At 52.5% G+C, this 16976-nt stretch overlaps 9 protein-coding genes across 9 annotated transcripts; 6 read left to right on the top strand and 3 right to left on the bottom strand.

Annotated features, from left to right (window-relative positions):
* Nucleotides 1–239: 239 nt before the first annotated feature.
* On the bottom strand, nucleotides 240–3569 carry K460DRAFT_307263 (uncharacterized protein). The gene is made up of 7 exons (XM_040930062.1): nucleotides 3172–3569; nucleotides 3063–3123; nucleotides 2915–3017; nucleotides 2734–2861; nucleotides 901–2683; nucleotides 689–849; nucleotides 240–639 (listed from the first exon to the last, which is right to left on the bottom strand). Exons 1-7 carry the CDS (start codon nucleotides 3218–3220, stop codon nucleotides 375–377), a joined length of 2550 nt encoding a protein of 849 aa, XP_040790305.1. The 5' UTR covers nucleotides 3221–3569; the 3' UTR covers nucleotides 240–374.
* Nucleotides 3570–4320: 751 nt separating this feature from the next.
* K460DRAFT_276019 (lytic polysaccharide monooxygenase) lies at nucleotides 4321–5439 on the top strand (the record flags this gene model as incomplete). The annotated part of the gene is made up of 6 exons (XM_040928084.1): nucleotides 4321–4437; nucleotides 4503–4513; nucleotides 4683–4725; nucleotides 4795–5072; nucleotides 5131–5271; nucleotides 5334–5439. The coding sequence occupies 6 exons, from the start codon at nucleotides 4321–4323 to the stop codon at nucleotides 5437–5439; spliced, it is 696 nt and encodes a 231-aa protein (XP_040790304.1).
* A 211-nt stretch (nucleotides 5440–5650) lies between these two features.
* On the top strand, nucleotides 5651–6648 carry K460DRAFT_333055 (uncharacterized protein; the record flags this gene model as incomplete). The annotated part of the gene is made up of 3 exons (XM_040930865.1): nucleotides 5651–5851; nucleotides 6095–6228; nucleotides 6304–6648. The coding sequence occupies exons 1-3, from the start codon at nucleotides 5839–5841 to the stop codon at nucleotides 6646–6648; spliced, it is 492 nt and encodes a 163-aa protein (XP_040790303.1). The 5' UTR covers nucleotides 5651–5838.
* K460DRAFT_363778 (Septin) lies at nucleotides 6511–8590 on the bottom strand. The gene is made up of 7 exons (XM_040932884.1): nucleotides 8514–8590; nucleotides 8376–8452; nucleotides 8303–8316; nucleotides 8206–8248; nucleotides 7992–8154; nucleotides 7631–7941; nucleotides 6511–7582 (listed from the first exon to the last, which is right to left on the bottom strand). Exons 2-7 carry the CDS (start codon nucleotides 8409–8411, stop codon nucleotides 7004–7006), a joined length of 1146 nt encoding a protein of 381 aa, XP_040790302.1. The 5' UTR covers nucleotides 8412–8452; nucleotides 8514–8590; the 3' UTR covers nucleotides 6511–7003.
* Nucleotides 8591–8799: 209 nt separating this feature from the next.
* On the top strand, nucleotides 8800–11584 carry K460DRAFT_403065 (WD40 repeat-like protein; the record flags this gene model as incomplete). Its single annotated transcript, XM_040936582.1, has 3 exons — nucleotides 8800–8817; nucleotides 8875–8987; nucleotides 9040–11584. The coding sequence occupies 3 exons, from the start codon at nucleotides 8800–8802 to the stop codon at nucleotides 11582–11584; spliced, it is 2676 nt and encodes an 891-aa protein (XP_040790301.1).
* A 455-nt stretch (nucleotides 11585–12039) lies between these two features.
* Nucleotides 12040–13327, top strand: K460DRAFT_393007 (uncharacterized protein; the record flags this gene model as incomplete). Its single annotated transcript, XM_040935920.1, has 1 exon — nucleotides 12040–13327. The coding sequence occupies exon 1, from the start codon at nucleotides 12377–12379 to the stop codon at nucleotides 13325–13327; it is 951 nt and encodes a 316-aa protein (XP_040790300.1). The 5' UTR covers nucleotides 12040–12376.
* Nucleotides 13328–13809: 482 nt separating this feature from the next.
* On the bottom strand, nucleotides 13810–14868 carry K460DRAFT_280823 (uncharacterized protein; the record flags this gene model as incomplete). Its single annotated transcript, XM_040928435.1, has 2 exons — nucleotides 13810–14130; nucleotides 14185–14868. Coding segments are annotated over 2 exons (1005 nt in total), but the record flags the coding sequence as incomplete, so codon positions are not given.
* Nucleotides 14869–15279: 411 nt separating this feature from the next.
* On the top strand, nucleotides 15280–15739 carry K460DRAFT_374736 (uncharacterized protein; the record flags this gene model as incomplete). Its single annotated transcript, XM_040934696.1, has 2 exons — nucleotides 15280–15456; nucleotides 15533–15739. 2 exons carry the CDS (start codon nucleotides 15280–15282, stop codon nucleotides 15737–15739), a joined length of 384 nt encoding a protein of 127 aa, XP_040790298.1.
* Nucleotides 15740–16180: 441 nt separating this feature from the next.
* K460DRAFT_333042 (uncharacterized protein) lies at nucleotides 16181–16711 on the top strand (the record flags this gene model as incomplete). The annotated part of the gene is made up of 1 exon (XM_040930864.1): nucleotides 16181–16711. The coding sequence occupies one exon, from the start codon at nucleotides 16181–16183 to the stop codon at nucleotides 16709–16711; it is 531 nt and encodes a 176-aa protein (XP_040790297.1).
* Between the last annotated feature and the right edge of the window lie 265 nt (nucleotides 16712–16976).

The raw sequence follows: 16976 nt of genomic DNA, 5'->3' as shown, positions 1-16976 counted from the left end.
ATAGTTCCCAGGAAACAAGAATAGAATAGCGGTCGTTTAAATGGTTACGTGCGATGAGGGGCGATGGGACGTGAGATGTGAGGTGTGAGGGGTTCATAGATAAGGCTGCCACTAAGATGGATTCAGTATAGATCGCTGCCTCGTATTCGTCCTGCGTGCCTGCCCAGGTGTGGCTATTGGACTTCTTCCAGGCGTAATATTTAGTTACTTCACGATTGTTATATGGAAGTTGTATAGTGAACGAGTGATAAGATATGCACTAAGTAAAGTATATACAGAAGAAACCTCTTGGTGGGTGTATCCTTTTTTACAACATCCCCAGCCCCAAACCGCCTGCCTAGTACATTTTCTGAAACGATCGTTGCTCATAAGACCTAAGTCTTGGTCGGTTTAGGAGGGGCAGGCTTGACTGACGACTTGACGGGCGTTGGTCGAGCAGATGATTTAACAGAGGAAGGTTTCACGGGAGTTGGTGATGGCTTCACCGAGCTTTTAGTTACCTTCGAAGGTGTTGGCTTGCTCGTAGCCGACGACGATTTGGTTCCTCCTCCACTGCCCGAGCCGCCGAGAGCGAGGATCTTGGCTGCGGCGTGTTCGGCCAGAACGACAATGTAGGATGTTGGGTTGGTGAAGATATGGCTGAATCACATCAGTGGAGTTGACAAAGAATGGGATAGTGAAGTCTTACCCAGGGAAGATGGAGGCATCGACAACGTGGATGTTGTCTGTGCCATATACTTTCGTGTTCAGGTCGACGACCGCAGATCCACCGTTAAGACCGCTATCGGTTCCAATCTTCGCTGTGCCGATCCAGTGATTGGCACGACGTGCGGCTGGGGTCTTTGGAAGCTAGGCTTTTGTCAGTACACATTCATCTGGAGTAGCTTGGAGTTTACTTACACTGGCGACGTACTGCTCCACGGTAGTGTTGGCGGGCGGGACTTGAAACTGGATGGCCGGGTTCTTTTGTATAGCCTTCATCATGCTCTTGATGCCAGCAATAACTACATCAGTATCTGCTTGGTTCTGGAGGTAAGGCGCTTTGCTGACGTAGATGCCGAGAGCACCGTTGATAGAAAGAGCACCTCTCGAAGTGGATCCGTGACCGAGGTACTGGCTGATTGTGAGATGGTGAGTGTCGTTAGCACCTGGGCCTTCAACGCGAGCAGTCCATTGAAGCGATCGATCGATGCCGTCTGAGCCCTTGATGACCTCCCAGGCGAGAGGGCCAATGTTTGGAGCGGATTGGGCTAGGATACCAGAGCGCTTGCTGAGATATGCCTGCTTGTCGGCCTCGTTGGGAGTATCCCAGGCCTCGTAGAAGTCGTAGAAGGAGATGTTGGGGTGCTTGATGACGAGATCGGTGTTGACGTGATCATTCAGGTTCTGACCGACAGGAAGGTTGATCCAGTCAGACTCATTGATGAAGCTTGGGCCATCCTGAGCGCTGTTTTTGACGATTGTGAGCTGGTCCTTTGGTCCGATGCCACTGCGGAAGAGCACTTTAGATGATCCAAAGGCACCTCCAGACAGGATAACACGGCCGCCAGGGTTCAGGTTCACTGTACCACAGTATCCGGTGCCTTCTACACCACTTTCAAGCTCAACGCCAGTAGCCTTCCCCCCTGTGCGGACAACACGTCGGGCCATAGTGTTCGTCCAGAGTGCGAAGTTTTTCCTTCCGAGAGCAGAGACCATATAGGTGCCTAGGGGGCCCTGCCTCTGACCGTTATCGTACATGAATGGAGAGTGGGAGTACGTTCGGTTCTTCTCGTTCTGTTGGTTGTTTGCTACTACCGACTTCCAGCCGTCTGCACCAAGCGCGCCGGACAGAACGTCAAAGCCTTCTTGCTTGTAGCGCTTGCCATCCATCGAAGGGGTGTCCGTGCCGGGGATGCGTTTAAAGACGCGATCAATTGCACCCTTGACATCGGATGACTTCCAACCGCTGGGGAAGTTGTAGTCAAAGTCAACGTCGACAGGTTTCCACCAAAGTGCAGCATTGACGGCAGCGCCTCCACCAAGAACACATCCAGCCATTTGGTCGATGTCAGTGCAAGCAACCCCGGCAGAGTTGACCCAAATCTCGTTGCAAAGACCTGGAACGTCAAAGCGAGTCAAGTTGTTGCTGGTGACCCAAGCCGGGCCCATAGTTCCGCCAAATCTAGCCAATGATGGAGGGCCCTTCTCGAGGAGGAGCACACTCTTGCCAGACTCAGAGAGCTTGTCGGCTACAGGGATGCCACCTGCGCCTCCGCCAACAACAATGTAGTCGTATGATCCAGTAGGTGCGGGCTTGCCAGCGCAAGCTACGGGACCAGTTGGCGTGGGTGTAGGAGTAACGCCGCCGGATGGCGTAGCAGTAGGAGTGGTAGGGGGCCCGCCTGGTACTAGTTTAACCCAGTCGGAGTACTTTGCGTTCCGTGCATCTGCTACTGGCGCACCAAATTGAGATTGACCCTTGTTGTGGAATACCCAGGTACCTGAAAAGATCTTGTTATGCTGGGCCCAGCCGATGACCTGCACTTCGGAAGTTGGGACTTGAGAGCCTTCTGCACCCTTGTGGTTCCATATCCAACACCACTGGCATCGATACACGAGCTCGAAGTGGGTGTCGTTAATAGAGTGTGAGATTTGGCTCAGGGTGGCATTCCCAGTATAGTCTTCTGGAGCGGTGTAGCCACTGAATCTGAGTTAGTGGCTTAGTCCCCATAGCAGAGCCAGCGGGCTTACCCAGCGTAGACAAATTTCGTCTTGACAGCATCAGCCTCTGGCCATGTCACGAGGAGGAGAGAGTTAGGCATGCCACCTCCGTGGCTGACGCCGGACCATCCCTGCCTGCCTGCTTCCAGCGAACCTTTCTGCAAAGAGTCAGCATACTTCTCTATGAATCTACACCATTGATCATATTTACAATATATCCGATGTACTCGTCGTTGCTTCCAGTGGGCTGTCCAGGGAGTGCATAGCCCCACTCATAGCCACCAGCTGTCTGGTCTTCGCTGACTACTTGTCGCCTAAACAGTTAGATCACATTACTCAAGATGGAGTGAATATCGTACAAGAACTCAATGCCGGTTCCAGCATGGGTGAATTTGTTTTGCGCAAGAGCGATGGGAGAGACTAGACTTATTAGAGGTCCATCAGCTCCAAATTGATGAGAAGACTTACAAAGAGAGGACAGCAGCGAAGCCGCCTTGATAACAGACGATGACTTCATCTTGAAGACAACTTACCAGCAAGTCGAGAACGAGACAAATGGACCTAGGACCAGCGAAGCAAACAACGTCCACGACCTCTGGATCCGTGCCAGCGTAGCAGGCGCGTTATATAGGCCTCCAGATGGCCCTAGACTTCGTTGGAAACTTCACCATGAGACCCATGGAGCATTTCCATCTGTCGGCGGTACCAGGTACGGAATATGCATCCTTGCTTTACAAGGATGGACCAAGCCGAAGGGTCTGATGAGCATAAGCAAACTCGCTATTGGGTGCTGCAAAACGAACCACTCTGGCTGAGCTTTGTGGCTAGTGGTTAATCTGCAGAAACACTGATGACATGGTTTCTTGATTGAAGTAGATTGATGAAGGATGGGGTACAGGCCGTTCTCTGCCTTCAGCCTATCGCTTAGCCCTTGCAGCCGCCTCAGACGGGAATGGACGGCCGAATCTCCACACGCCGCCTTTCAGACGAGATCCCAAACACACCACCTGCACCCCGACATGCTTCTAGAATATCTCAGGACCGCGTGTCTCGATCTTGCACAACCCTTACACGCCCTCGGATCCATCTCCGCGCCTCAAATGAAGGGTGCCGTTCTGCGAAAAGTACGTTTCGACGATTGAAACACTCGACGTACCAACGACTGCCAATCTATTATATTGAGGCCTTGTATGCTTTCAAGGCCTCCTGGCCTCGGTCCTCTCTCTATCCTGCAATCAATGCAAAGAAGTTCCGTCCAACCACCGGCATTTCTTTGTCCGTGCGCAACCCTTAGGCTGTTTGCCTTCACGGCTCTTCCTTTTCCTAGTCCATGGCCGACCAGTTCGATCTGCGGTTTCGCCGGCCAAACTAGTTCTACCTTGGCACGTGCTTGACCAGTGCAAGCATACTTATATTGATAGAGCAATCAACATCTGGTCAGGCGGCTCTGGCGCCCAGTCGCATGCATCACAAGTGCCCTGAAATCATCTCGGATGTTGCAACTGCTCCGTTCCCTATTTGGACAATGTGAAGTTCAAGTACCAGAATGGGCTTCATATAGGGACATTCGCCATCAGGTCAACAGTCACAGTGCACTTGCAACCCGCTGCCTCCACCATGAAACTTACCATCGTTACATGCTCGCTACTGGCCAGTGCTTCAGCGCACACCATCTTCACGCAACTACATGTCAATGGTGTGGCACAGGGACAGACCAAGGGAATACGGGTCCCAGTACGTACAGACTTTGAGCACAACTCCGACACGTCCATGGATCCATTCGCTTACATCTAGCATAGACATACGACGGGTATGCACTCCGCATTTCTAAGTACGATACCAACATCCCTTTGCATCTGGACTGATAGTGGTACGTCGAGCAGACCAATTACCGACGTCACGTCCAACGATGTAATCTGCAACGGAGGGTGAGCACGGCCTTGGCCCTTGTAAACACTGCCAGATTGACGTGCATTTAGCCCAAATCCGCTGAGGACGCCTCTTCCTAAAGACATTATCAACGTATGCCAGCTCCGCAATTACTAACTCATTCTAAAAAGCGCCACACGGATGAGGCTTACTTGTCGTTAGGTGAAAGCTGGGGATAAGCTCACTGCCGAGTGGCACCACACACTTGATTCGAAGCCAGAGACTGATAAGGCGGACCCTATTGACCCCGGTCACTTGGGTCCGGTCATGGTGTATCTGGCCAAGGTTGACAATGCCCTGACTACCGCAGTGGCTGGTCTCAAATGGTTCAAGATCTACGAGGATGGCATGGACGCCAACGGTGAATGGGCAGTCACACGACTGTACAACAAAAAAGGCCTGGTAGACTTTGTTCTTCCGTCCTGCATTCCTAGCGGACAGTGAGTTTAGGATGACTTCATAACACTATCGACGCAGGTTGCCTGATATTCGTTCTAGATATCTGCTGCGAGCCGAGATCATCGCTCTTCACGGAGCTGGCAATTACCCGGGTGCGCAGCTCTACATGGAATGTGCCCAGATTAATGTCACTGGTGGAGGTAACGCGAGTCCAGCTACAGTCAGCTTCCCAGGAGCATAGTATGAAACCCTACGTACCAATTGCATATGGACAGACACTGACTTGGAACACCCACATATAGCAAGGGAACCGACCCTGGCATCAAGTTCCAGATGTACTGGCCAAAGCCTACATCGTACACAATCCCTGGGCCACGGCCTTTCACATGCTCTGCGAAGCTCAAGTAAGGGCTGGGTGGCTTCGTCGGGCATGGCCTTCTCTCGTTGGGGGATAATATCAAAACTCCGAATGATGCAGTGCAGGCAGTGTGTAGCTAGGCGTCCCGTCCCCATCGTTGCTCCCGTGGCAATAGCAAATAGCTTGTACCAAGAAATAATCTTCAATTATACATATTATGGATGAATAAGTTTGTTCAAGAACGATCTAGATTCACATGTCGATTTAAGTTCAGAGTGTGTATGCACCCCGCAACGGCACCCTGCACCAATGCGCCGGCGTTGGGACCTGCATCATCACTCTCCTCCATATTCGGACCTTTGCAACAACGGTACTACGCCCGGTCCCAGCGCTTTAAGAAAACCGAAACCAATTTCCAAGATCGGCGACTCAAAGACCTGTAAAGCAATATGCACGACGAACGTGAGTTCCCCAGATTACCAGCCTCATCCCTGCCAACTACGAACTACCCCCCGCACTGCGCGTGAGCATCCGAGGAGCCAGACTTGGGTTCGCAAGAGCTACGTGTTCCAATGAGTTTTCTGTACAATTCATAGACTCTCTAGCATGAGCTTCATGTCTTTCGAGTCGTGGATAGGAGCTCGAGCGTAGCATCGTGTCGCATCGCACCGCTCAAGCAACCTTCAGCTAACAACCATTCAACAGACCCGCACCCTCTCCTCGCCCAAGTTCCCCTAACCCTCTCCCCATTCCTTTCCCTCCCAACCTCCGTCCCACTCCCCTACTCGTACAAGTCCCTCCCCTCGACCCTCCCACCTTCCATCCTCTCCGCCCAACACGTCCAACAACCCTCGACTTCAGACCAAAACCGCAACGACTCTTCTGCCGCTCAACAGCCACCACCACCCTCTCAGCCAGCGTACGTCGTCTCCTCGACCGGCACATCCGCGACGCCTGACCAGATACTCTCCTCCTGCGTAGCGTTACAACAACACCTGCAGAAGCTGGAGAATGATGCGCGTAAGGAGTTGAAGGATTGGCAGGATAGGAGACGCGCTGAGGATTTGGCGGAAAAGAGGCGGCTTGCACCTGGGTGGTTGGACAATGATGTTCACATTATACGGCCGGATAATACGGAGGAGGCGGGAGCTGCAGCGCAATCACAGCCAGACCTGATGGATACAAGACCACCGGTGGAGAGGAAGGAGGATCAGCAGGGTGAAGAGTTAGACCGCGTGTTTGGGGGGCTGAAGGTCTAGCATGGGGCCTTGCTAATATCTTTCCCAGTTTGCATGTTTTTGGAGTTCAGGTGTTATATTTGGCGCAGAGCTTGATGCTTCTGGGGGATCACGGCATAGCATAACGTTGTGCTAGACGAAGACTTTGCGACCAGCCGCGATCAAACTAGATTAATCTACCAAGTAACAGAACTATAAGCTATAGTATCCTGTCCAACCCAAGCTCACAGTACCCACAACCACAGACCTCGCGAAGCGGCATTACAAACATACGGAAAGTTGAAAAGAAGGGGAATCTTTGAAGGAAGAATGTTAACTCCTCGCTACTAGCGGACCGTAACCATACGCATCACACGATTTACGCTCGGTGTAGTGCTTAGCGGCGGCCATGCGAGCGGTTGATGCTGCCCTGGAGCGAATCGACCTCGGTCTCAAGCCTCTTGATCTCAGCATGGCTACCTTCGAGGTCCTTGTTAAGCCTATCACGTTCAGCAATAAGCTTCTGCTCCCACTGCCTAAACCTCTGCTCCTCCACCTTGACCTGCTCGGTAAAGCGCTTGCGCAGCGCCTCCTCCTCCTCCTTGAACTTGGGGTTGTCCAGCTTCCTGGGACGTGCCTCGCCAAATTTGCGAGTCTCCATCTGCTGTGCGCGGTAGGCCTCGTAGTGATTTTCCTCGGTCGTGTGGATCAGATCCAGCATGTGGGTGCGGATGAGAATGGCACGCAGCTTCTTGAAGTCGCAGTGCTCCTCGTTCTCGACCTCCGCAACACCCCAAGCGTATTGGCGGCCCTTGACAGTGCGGCCGTCATTGGTCTGAACGTCCTTCTCGGAGCCAATGACAGAGAAGGGCATAGCGTCGATGAGGCCATGGGCGTGCTGCATAGCGGCTGCATCGTCGTCTTCGAGTGGGGGCGTGTAAATCTTGATGCCCTGGGCGTCAATGACCTGGCGTACCTGGAAATAGTCAGCATTTGGCATGTTAACTTGAGAATATGAACGTACCCTCAGCTTGAACTTGGCAAGATCTTGGGGGCTCAGCGTATCGGCCTTGGCGACGACGGGGATCAAGTTGACGCGGGTGCACAGCTTCTTCATGACCTCAATGTCGAGCGGCTTAAGGGTATGGCCGGTAGGTCGGATGAAGTACAGGCAGGCGTGGACACGAAGATCGATCTTATCGGTGCGGCGCGGCTGCTGCTCCTGCAACATGTACGACTCGTGCTGGTCGTCGAGAAACTCGATAATGGGCTGCCACGAGTCGCGGTTGTTGACGTAGTCGCCGAAGCCAGGAGTGTCGATGACGGTGAGGCGTACTGGCGGGCATTAGTTACTGAGACAGCTTAGGGCCATGGGAGGTGTGTACCCTTGAAGAACTTCTCCTCGAGCTCAGCCTTTGTGATTTCGATCTCGACTGTCTTGTCCATCTGCTTGTGGTGTCGTCGCTTGTGGTCGGCATAGTTCTTAATGGTAGTGGAGAAGAGCGTGTTGATGAAAGTCGTCTTTCCGAGGCCAGACTCGCCAGCAACCTATACTAATTAGTACGTGTAATCCAGAAACGGAGCTGATGGGGATAGTACCATAATCGTGAAGGCAGCACCGCGCTTCGCGACAATCTTGTGCCTGTCCTACGTTAGACTCCGCTCCACCAACGTGTGTTGGCTCCAAGGGGCATACCTCTGGTTGGGCAACTACACAGCAGGTTAGCATCATGGACGCAGAACTTTCAGAATGAGCGGCTGTTACATACATTGGCAATGCCAATTGGGGACGCTGACTCGGCCATTGTGTGGTGTTGGGGTGCAGCTGCGGGCTGTCTATGGGGGTCTACGTGGTTGTTAGCTACAGTAGGTTCGACGCGTCTTCCTGGAAACGGTGGGTGACTGACAGATGATGTGTTCGGAGATGCGGGGGCGGTCCAGCTGTCAGTCAACTGCGAGTACTGCTGGTGGTGTATGGGGAGATGAGGGCGAAGTGTCGTGTTGTTGCAGGTGGACAATTTGGCTCCCCTTTCTGCACCCTGCCCATTCGGCAAGCACTGACCCTGAATCGGGGAAGTCGCGCTAATGCACGTCCTCACTAGCGCCAATTGAAAGTTCCGAACCTCGAAAAAAAGTTGGAGATGCTAGAGGCCGCGCTACGATGCCATTTGTCTCGAGCTTCCAAACTGCAAGATGAAGACGGATTTCCAGGTGAGAAATGATTGCGCACGACACGTCACTCTATTATCCGGCTAACAGCGCGCGCAGTTCTCCAATCTGCTGGGCACCGTCTACAGTAGAGGCAACCTGCTATTCACTCCCGACGGAACCTGTCTGCTTTCACCAGTTGGTAACCGCGTCACAGTCTTTGACCTGGTAAAGTATGTCAAGATAGCATGTATATTATGCGACAAGCGCTAACTGCTTGACAAGTTCCAAGTCGTACACCCTACCATTCGCACATCGAAGAAACATCGCCCGGCTCGCATTAAACCCCCGCGGAAATCTCCTGCTGTCAGTAGATGAAGATGGCCGTGCAATCCTCACAAACGTGCCCCGCCGAATTGTGCTCTACCATTTCTCCCTCCGTGGAGAGGTGACGGCTCTCGCCTTTGCGCCATCTGGGCGGCATTTCGCGGTCGGCATAGGACGACAAATTGAAGTCTGGCACACACCGTCTACACCTGACGTCGCAGAAGGACATCTCGAATTTGCGCCCTTCGTGCGACATCGGATATACACAGGACACTATGACGCGGTGCAAAGCATAGAGTGGTCGAGCGATTCTCGATTCTTCCTGAGCGCATCTAAAGATTTGACCGCACGGGTCTGGAGTATAGACCAAGAGGAAGGCCATGCGCAGACCACTTTGAGCGGACATAGGCAGGCTATTGTGGGCGCGTGGTTTTCAAAAGACCAGGAAACAATATACACAGTGAGCAAAGACGGGGCCCTCTTTGTGTGGAAGTACATGCTGCGCTACAATGCGCCCGAAGACGCAGATGAGAATGACGACGAGAATTTGCAGTGGGGTATCGCGGAGCGCCACTTCTTCATGCAGAACAATGCGCATGTTACCTGCGCTGGTTTCCACCCAGAGTCGAAGCTACTTGTCACCGGTTTTTCCCATGGTCTTTTCTTCATCCATGAGCTACCGGATTTCGCTCAAGTTCAAAGTCTCAGCATATCGCAAAACGACATTGACTACGTCGCTATTAACAAAACTGGGGAGTGGCTCGCTTTCGGTGCGTCAAAGCTAGGACAACTGCTTGTATGGGAGTGGCAATCCGAATCTTACGTCCTGAAGCAGCAGGGACACTTCGACTCCATGAATACGATCGTGTACTCGCCAGAAGGCCAACGCATCATAACAGCCGCAGATGATGGGAAGATCAAAGTCTGGGATGTGAACACTGGCTTCTGCGTCGTTACATTCACTGAGCACATGAGTGGAGTTACGGCTATCGAATTTGCGAAGAGGGGAAATGTCTTGTTCACAGCCAGTCTTGACGGCTCAATAAGAGCTTGGGATCTAATCAGGTATCGAAACTTCCGCACATTCACAGCACCTTCAAGGCTGTCTTTCTCGTCCTTGGCCGTCGATCCAAGCGGCGAGGTCGTATGCGCAGGCTCCGTCGACTCTTTCGACATTCACATCTGGTCCGTTCAAACTGGCCAGCTACTCGATCGACTGTCGGGTCACGAAGGGCCGGTGTCATCACTAGCATTCTCTCCAGACGCAAGCACCCTTGTCAGCGGAAGTTGGGACAAGACTGTTCGTGTCTGGAATATCTTCGCTCGCACACAGACTAGTGAGCCGCTACAGCTCATGGCCGATGTTCTTTGCGTTGCCTTCCGACCTGATTCAAAGCAAATAGCCGTGACAACCCTTGATGGCCAGTTGACGTTTTGGTCCGTATCTGACGCTGCGCAAGAGAACGGCGTCGACGCGCGACGAGACGTCTCAGGTGGTCGCAAAATGTCGGACCGCCGAACAGCTGCCAACGTAGCAGGGACCAAGGCGTTCACAACCGTAAAGTACAGCGCAGACGGAACCTGCGTCCTAGCAGGCGGAAACAGCAAGTACATTTGTCTCTACGATGTGCAGGCGGGCACACTTCTGAAGAAGTTTACCGTTTCCGTCAATCTGTCACTCGACGGAACCCAAGAATTCCTAAATAGCAAACTCCTCACCGCTGCTGGGCCTCAAGGCCTCATCGATGATCAAGGCGAAGCATCAGACCCAGAAGACCGACGCGACACCACACTTCCCGGAGCGCAAAAGGGAATCGGTGCAAGACGAACACGGCCAGAAGTCCGTGTTCCCGCCGTAGCCTTTTCGCCAACCGGTCGCGCTTTCTGCGCTGCTTCCACAGAAGGCCTCCTCATCTATTCTCTTGATACCACATTCCAATTCGATCCCTTTGACCTCGACATCAGTGTCACACCCAGCACTACGCTTTCCACTCTGGCACAGAAAGACTATCTGAAAGCTTTAGTAATGGCCTTCCGCCTCAACGAGCGAAACTTAGTCCGTCGCGTCTACGAAGCCACCCCCGTCTCCGACATCCCCCTCGTTGTCAAAGGTCTTCCCTCTGTCTATCTCGGCCGCCTCCTCCGTTTCGTTGCCTTGCAAGCCGATGAATCTCCCCATCTCGAATTCAACTTGGTCTGGATTGAATCGTTGCTTAGCAAGCATGGTCGATGGATGAAGGACAACAAGAGTGGGTTAGAGGCAGAGCTGAGGAGTGTAGAGAAGGCAGTTAGGAGGATCCAGGCTGAGCTTGCGCGATTAGCAGATCAGAATATCTACAGGATTGAGTATTTATTAGCGCAGCCGACGGAGAAGAAAGAGCGGGCGACGCACTCTGACTTTGAGGTTAAGGCGATTGAGAGTGGACTTGTGGACGAAAACATGATCGATAGCAACGACGATGGGGATGACGACAATGATGGTTTGTGGCTAGGCTTCGATTGAATGGTCATCGACTCACATACGAACTCCACATTTACGACTTTCGATGCTTCTATTGCACCACGAACCTTAGCACCCTACACGGCACTATTGCCCATTCGCTTGGCCTTAGGAACGGTATCACTAGCTAAAGATGCTGTGTTGGAAGGATATCGAGTCTCAATTCCTCCGGCCTGACGTGCTTGGCCTTTCCAGATGGGAGTCGCAACCGTTCTAGGCCATATACCTCATCTACATGTCTGGATGACACTCCACACCGTTGAAGCAGCGAAAATTCCCACTGATTGCCTACAAAGCATGAATTTTATATTATGGGAGGCTCAAGTTGTTCTTGGGAACCAGAGTCTCGAGTGTAGCTGCCCTTCATAGGTATCAAAGCGAGGCGAAACCAACAGCGGTGTTTCCATATCAATCATGCTCCTCTCACCTTCTCTAATGTCAACCATGCTACCATCTCACCACGCCGCATGCTTCAGGATGGATTCGCCCCTCACCTGTGATCCTATCGCACCTGCATCACCCTCCATAGCTCTTCGTCTCAGCTGCAAAATTCCTTCTCGCCAACGACTCACACACAGCATTGCTCTCTCCGTGCTTGGAAAGGCTCTGGCCACCTCATCATGAATGAGGCAAGCTCAATCACAATGCCGTCCTTTTGAACCTACCTAGCTATAATGAAGGCATGCACGATGGAGGCCAGCGAACCAAACAATAAATACTCGCTCTGTGACATCTTCCGTCCAGTGTCACTTCAATTCCATTTTTTCAGACGCATCAGTATTGATATCAGTCGCTATGTCTACACTCAACGGCTCTCGAACATCCAGTCCGCCTGGTTCATTACCACCGCCCTTGAGTTTGCGAGAAAGTGTCACTTCACCCACTCAGCCAGTGGACCCCGATGCGATCACACCCGCACCACCTCCAGCCGGGTCATCGGCATCATTGCTCTCATCGTCATCATTGCCCTCATCGACCCCATTGCCATCATCGTCACCATTGCCCGAAAGACCCCATGCTCCGACCCCTCGTGCTGCACAATTAGCCTATGTTTCAACCGCAGTGGCCGCCCCCTCAAGGAGCATCACTGCATGGCTCGAGAACTCCTGGGACCATCCGATCGGGTACACGATGCCCCCGCGTGGTGTTCTCTTCAAAACCTTCGTTCCGTTAGTAGCCGCCTTCATATTGCATTCTCCCAGGGGAAGAAGGTGTTTCTGTGCCCTAGCACTTGAAGCAGCACAAGCACACGTAAATCGCACAAGCCACATCAATCTCTGGAACACACCTGAGAATCTAGCCGACTTCTTCGCGACACTGAATCAGTTCTTCACCTCGCCCACAGTAAATGTCTTCGCGGTCGCATGCGAGCGTCACGAGGAATTATACGGTCCCGGGTCTGCAGAACCCTACATACAGCAGTACACGATCGCCGAACATGTGAGCGATTTCCTCGAGCAGATCGCCCGCGACGGAGCGGTCATCATTGTTGGAGCCGAAGATGATGCCGCGCGGGTTGAAAGACAGCAGTTCATGTCCGGAGCGACGGCGAAGCCCAGCTGGTGGAAGCGTGTGAAGGCGTCGTTCCAGAAAGCAAAAGAGAAGCTACAGGTCAAGACAAACCAGCTGCGGCACGACTCGGTTCTCTCGCCGCGGCGGCAACTACGGCAACAGAGGCGGAGATTTTCGGTTACTAGATCACAATCTGGAGACTCCCGCACTCCGTTCGCGAAGATGGGACCCTAGGGGAGCTGTCGGTACTCCTTCTCCAACCCGCGACAGTGTAGGCTAACAACCAAGCACTCTTTGGGCCGTCCGACGTCCTGGTGAGAATTGGCAAGAGAGCATGGCCACCGTTCGTACATTACTTTCAAATCCTTCCATGTCGAGTTCGGCTTCTTGTTATTTGGCAGTTCGTCTTTCGTTTGGACTGCGTGGAATTGTTTGTTTTCGAATTTACCATCTCCTTTGGGTTGATTCGTTGATGGTTATGTCTGCTGTTCGTCGCTCACATCCCCCGTCTTTGTAGTCGCTTTCGAACCTTTCGGGTCTGTCTCATGGTTGTGGTTGGTCTTTAGCATAGCACCAATTCATTTTCGGTATACCATCTGAGGAGGTCTTTACCTGGTATTATACCGCTGCAGACGTTCAGCTTACATATAAGTATTCACGTAAACACTGCCAATCGTACAACTGATCTTCCATCTTGGCTCACAACCCACGATCCCTTACTGACACCTTTCCAGCGCATTTGTGACATAGCTGACTTGTCCGTTGACCATCGTCTTCCCATCTCTCATCCTTAACTTATTCACCACCTCCACGCCCTCCTTCAACACTTGCTGTACGCTAGACTCCACCTCCAATGTTTCTTGAGCCATAGGCATTTCATTGCCGAGTACCTTGCGAGACGTTTTCAGCGCATTCCAGATGAAGATGAGCTGGAGCAGATCGTAGCATTGTGTTGTTACAAAGTCTTGTTGGCGGGCCCCATTAGTGAAGTCGGAGGAGGTTTTCGAGGAGCGCTGTGCTATGGAATCGAGCTCGTCCTGCGTCATATAGTTAGTAAAGAGTAGCGGACTGATAGGCATGGGAGGGCTTACAGTGAATTGATCCTGCTTCAACGCAGTCGCCAACCGATTCGCCAACTTCTTCACTTCTTCGACATCTCCACCGTGTCTTTCGGCCAGGCGCGCAGCCATTTCGGTCGGCAGCGCAATAACGCTGGGCTTACTCCTCCAATCCCTCTCGCTCACCATCTCGCCCCTCCCTTGTCCCCCACAATGCTCCTCGTCGTCCATCAACTCTACAAGCTGTTTCGCCAGCCGCAGCGCCTTGGTGGTCTCTTCTTGCTCCCAATCCGCCAGGGCGGCTTTATCGTGCACGCCCTTTATCACCTGCACTAGCACACCATGATCGCTGAGCCGCAGGCCTGTGGCTTTGGCCCGTTGTAGCGCCTTGAGAACAAGGTGCTGATTTCCAGAGAGGTTAAGGTGTCGGACGATGAATTCGCGCCATTGGGGTTTTACGCGGATTTTCGCATTCTCGAAGCCTTCCAGTATGCGGACCACATTTTCGTAGTCCTCTCTTGTCTCGCTCTTCTGCACGATTCCCTTGAGGTGTTTCCAGCGGTTGGGTAGGTGGTTGCGATCAAGGTGTTCAAGCGGTAAAGTTACATCGCCGAGAGTGATTTCTACGGGTTCGGCCTCCAGTTTCGCCTTGTTGTCGGCTTTGTAGACGAGCTTCTGCTGCTCTTTTGTGAGGTGGTAGGGCAGGAGCACCTTCGAGTTGAAATTGGACAGGAGGGAGGTGAGTTCGGGGGAGGACGGCTCGAGGAATACGGGAAGGGCACCTGGATAGTGTCAATAGAGCTATTCCGATGCGATATCGAGTATGCATACCTCGGGACCGCGCGCAGCTGCGGGAGAAGGCACGCCTCGAGCCGTTGGCGTATGTACAGACAGAGCTTGAGCTCCGGAGTGCCGATTGGCAGCTCTGTCGTATTGAATGCATTGTGTGAGGTATAGTATCACTTGGTGTATCTTCATGTTGAAAGCTCCAGGGTTCAAAAATTCCAGACAAACGCGTCAAACGCGCCAAGCGTCGGACTTCCACCACCTGGGCACTCCGACCTGGACGGGACGGGGATGGTATCAAGCCTCAGGTCAAGCCTCAAGTTGTACACAGCCACTGCGCTAATGGCAAGCTCCAAAAGAACAAATCGCCTTAGTTGGCTCTTCCCATGGACGCAGACTGACACGAAGATGGATCATGAACAGGCTACCTTCTGGCTCTCGCAGTTTATTGGGAAGAATCTACGCATCCATGCGACTGATGGGCGTGTCTTTGGTGGCCAGATGAAGTGTACGGACAAGGTGAGAAGCTCCACACGCAGCGGTCTATGTTGCCCTGGAGTGCTTGCTGTCGAGTCAGTAGATTGACACACTCTAGGACCGCAATATAATTCTTGCTATGGCCCACGAGTATCGTGCGCCGCCTATTGAGACCATCCGGAAGGCTATTGAAGAGTCGGGCAATCCCTCTACACCTGTACCTTGGAACAGCCGCTATGTCGGGCTCATCGTGGTGCCTGGACAGCACATCAAGAAGATTGAGTTCGAAGAGAGCACGTATCAAATGAGTAATGTTACCTTGTAATAACATGACACTGGAAACGCTTCCATGGCTCTCCAAGTTGTGGCTGGCGAATGGCGAAGCCTGCGTTCTAAAAGCAAGTGCTATTGTTGCCGGGCGCTTGTCTGGCCCTGACTAACTTGAGCAGGGCGACCTTCACCTTCTGGTAGCGAGCTGCAAACCCCAAAGCTAAATCACAATACCCTACAATAGAGATGAGGATTTCCCGTAATCGTGGTGATTGTACAGCTTTTTCTGCGGCTCTCTAACAGCCAGCCCAATACTTACCAACATCTCAGAAACCATACATCTCTACCAACACCACATATATTCTTCCCGCAGGCAGAACCCATTCAGAGCGCACTGAAGCTCCATCATCACGCAGGCGCTCGTGTAGCACGACTTCCTAGCCCCACATATTCTTCGAAGGCTACCAAGAGGCCGCCCATTATGACCTCGCTACCCATGCGAGGCAACAATACCTCAATATCACTCACGCATGCACCATCACCAAATCCACTCAAGGTACACAAGCTACGCAGTAAATCCTCTAAGCCGAAACGGGCCCCCTTTACACCGTACAAGAAGCCTCGCAAAACCCATCCCAAAATCTTGGGACCCATGACGCTTCCTGAGAACGTTCGAAACTACAAAATGACAGAGTCTTCGCTTCTCAACCTCCCCGCCGAACTTCGCCAGATGATTTGGGACCATGCGCTTACATCTCCTACTGGCTCCCTCACATACGACACAACCAAGAATCGATTCGACGTCTCCTCCATTGGTGCAGGCTTGTTGACGACCTGCCATTGTGTGGCGTTGGAGACGCAGTACCTACCCCTACAGCTCAACAAGCTAGTATTCGACATTCCTACTCGAACCAATGCCGACTTCATGGTGTTTCTTGCTAGACTAAATAGGCTGGAAGCTGCGCTGGGGTGGGTGCTCAAGATCGATGTGCGGTTCTCTAGAAAGGACGAATTGGCGGAAACATGAGCTTCGTAGATCCGTAAAGATCGCAGGAACGTACAACTCTGGCCAGATGGATCAGGGGCGGAATCGGGCAATAATGAAGGTATGGTGCATTCGGATAGGCCAACAAGACTCCTGTTACCCATGGGCCATATAGGCCTTTTGGCTTCCATCGTTGGTTACTTCGCATCTTATAACATTATTTTCAAATTCAGTTATCAAACGCATTCCCCTCCTTTCGACTGATGTCGTGAAATGCATCGGAGTTCTTTCCGCGCCCTCCGACCTG

This window comes from Cucurbitaria berberidis (genome assembly GCF_010015615.1).
Source record: "Cucurbitaria berberidis CBS 394.84 unplaced genomic scaffold K460scaffold_2, whole genome shotgun sequence".
NCBI lineage: Eukaryota > Fungi > Ascomycota > Dothideomycetes > Pleosporales > Cucurbitariaceae > Cucurbitaria > Cucurbitaria berberidis.
Note: the sequence above shows the minus strand (reverse complement) of the source record. Positions and strands in the feature narration are given on the sequence as shown.

Excerpts from the sequence above, each read along its gene's own strand:
- K460DRAFT_307263 (XM_040930062.1), bottom strand. The coding sequence starts at position 3,220 with ATGAAGTCATCGTCTGTTATCAAGGCGGCTTCGCTGCTGTCCTCTCTT. Across the intron at positions 3,018-3,062 it reads GGAACCGGCATTGAGTTCTT|GCGACAAGTAGTCAGCGAAG; the intron begins GTACGATATTCA and ends CTAACTGTTTAG. Across the intron at positions 2,862-2,914 it reads ACGAGTACATCGGATATATT|AAAGGTTCGCTGGAAGCAGG; the intron begins GTAAATATGATC and ends GACTCTTTGCAG.
- K460DRAFT_363778 (XM_040932884.1), bottom strand. The coding sequence starts at position 8,411 with ATGGCCGAGTCAGCGTCCCCAATTGGCATTGCCAAT. Across the intron at positions 8,155-8,205 it reads GTGCTGCCTTCACGATTATG|GTTGCTGGCGAGTCTGGCCT; the intron begins GTACTATCCCCA and ends TAATTAGTATAG. Across the intron at positions 7,583-7,630 it reads TTGCCAAGTTCAAGCTGAGG|GTACGCCAGGTCATTGACGC; the intron begins GTACGTTCATAT and ends GACTATTTCCAG.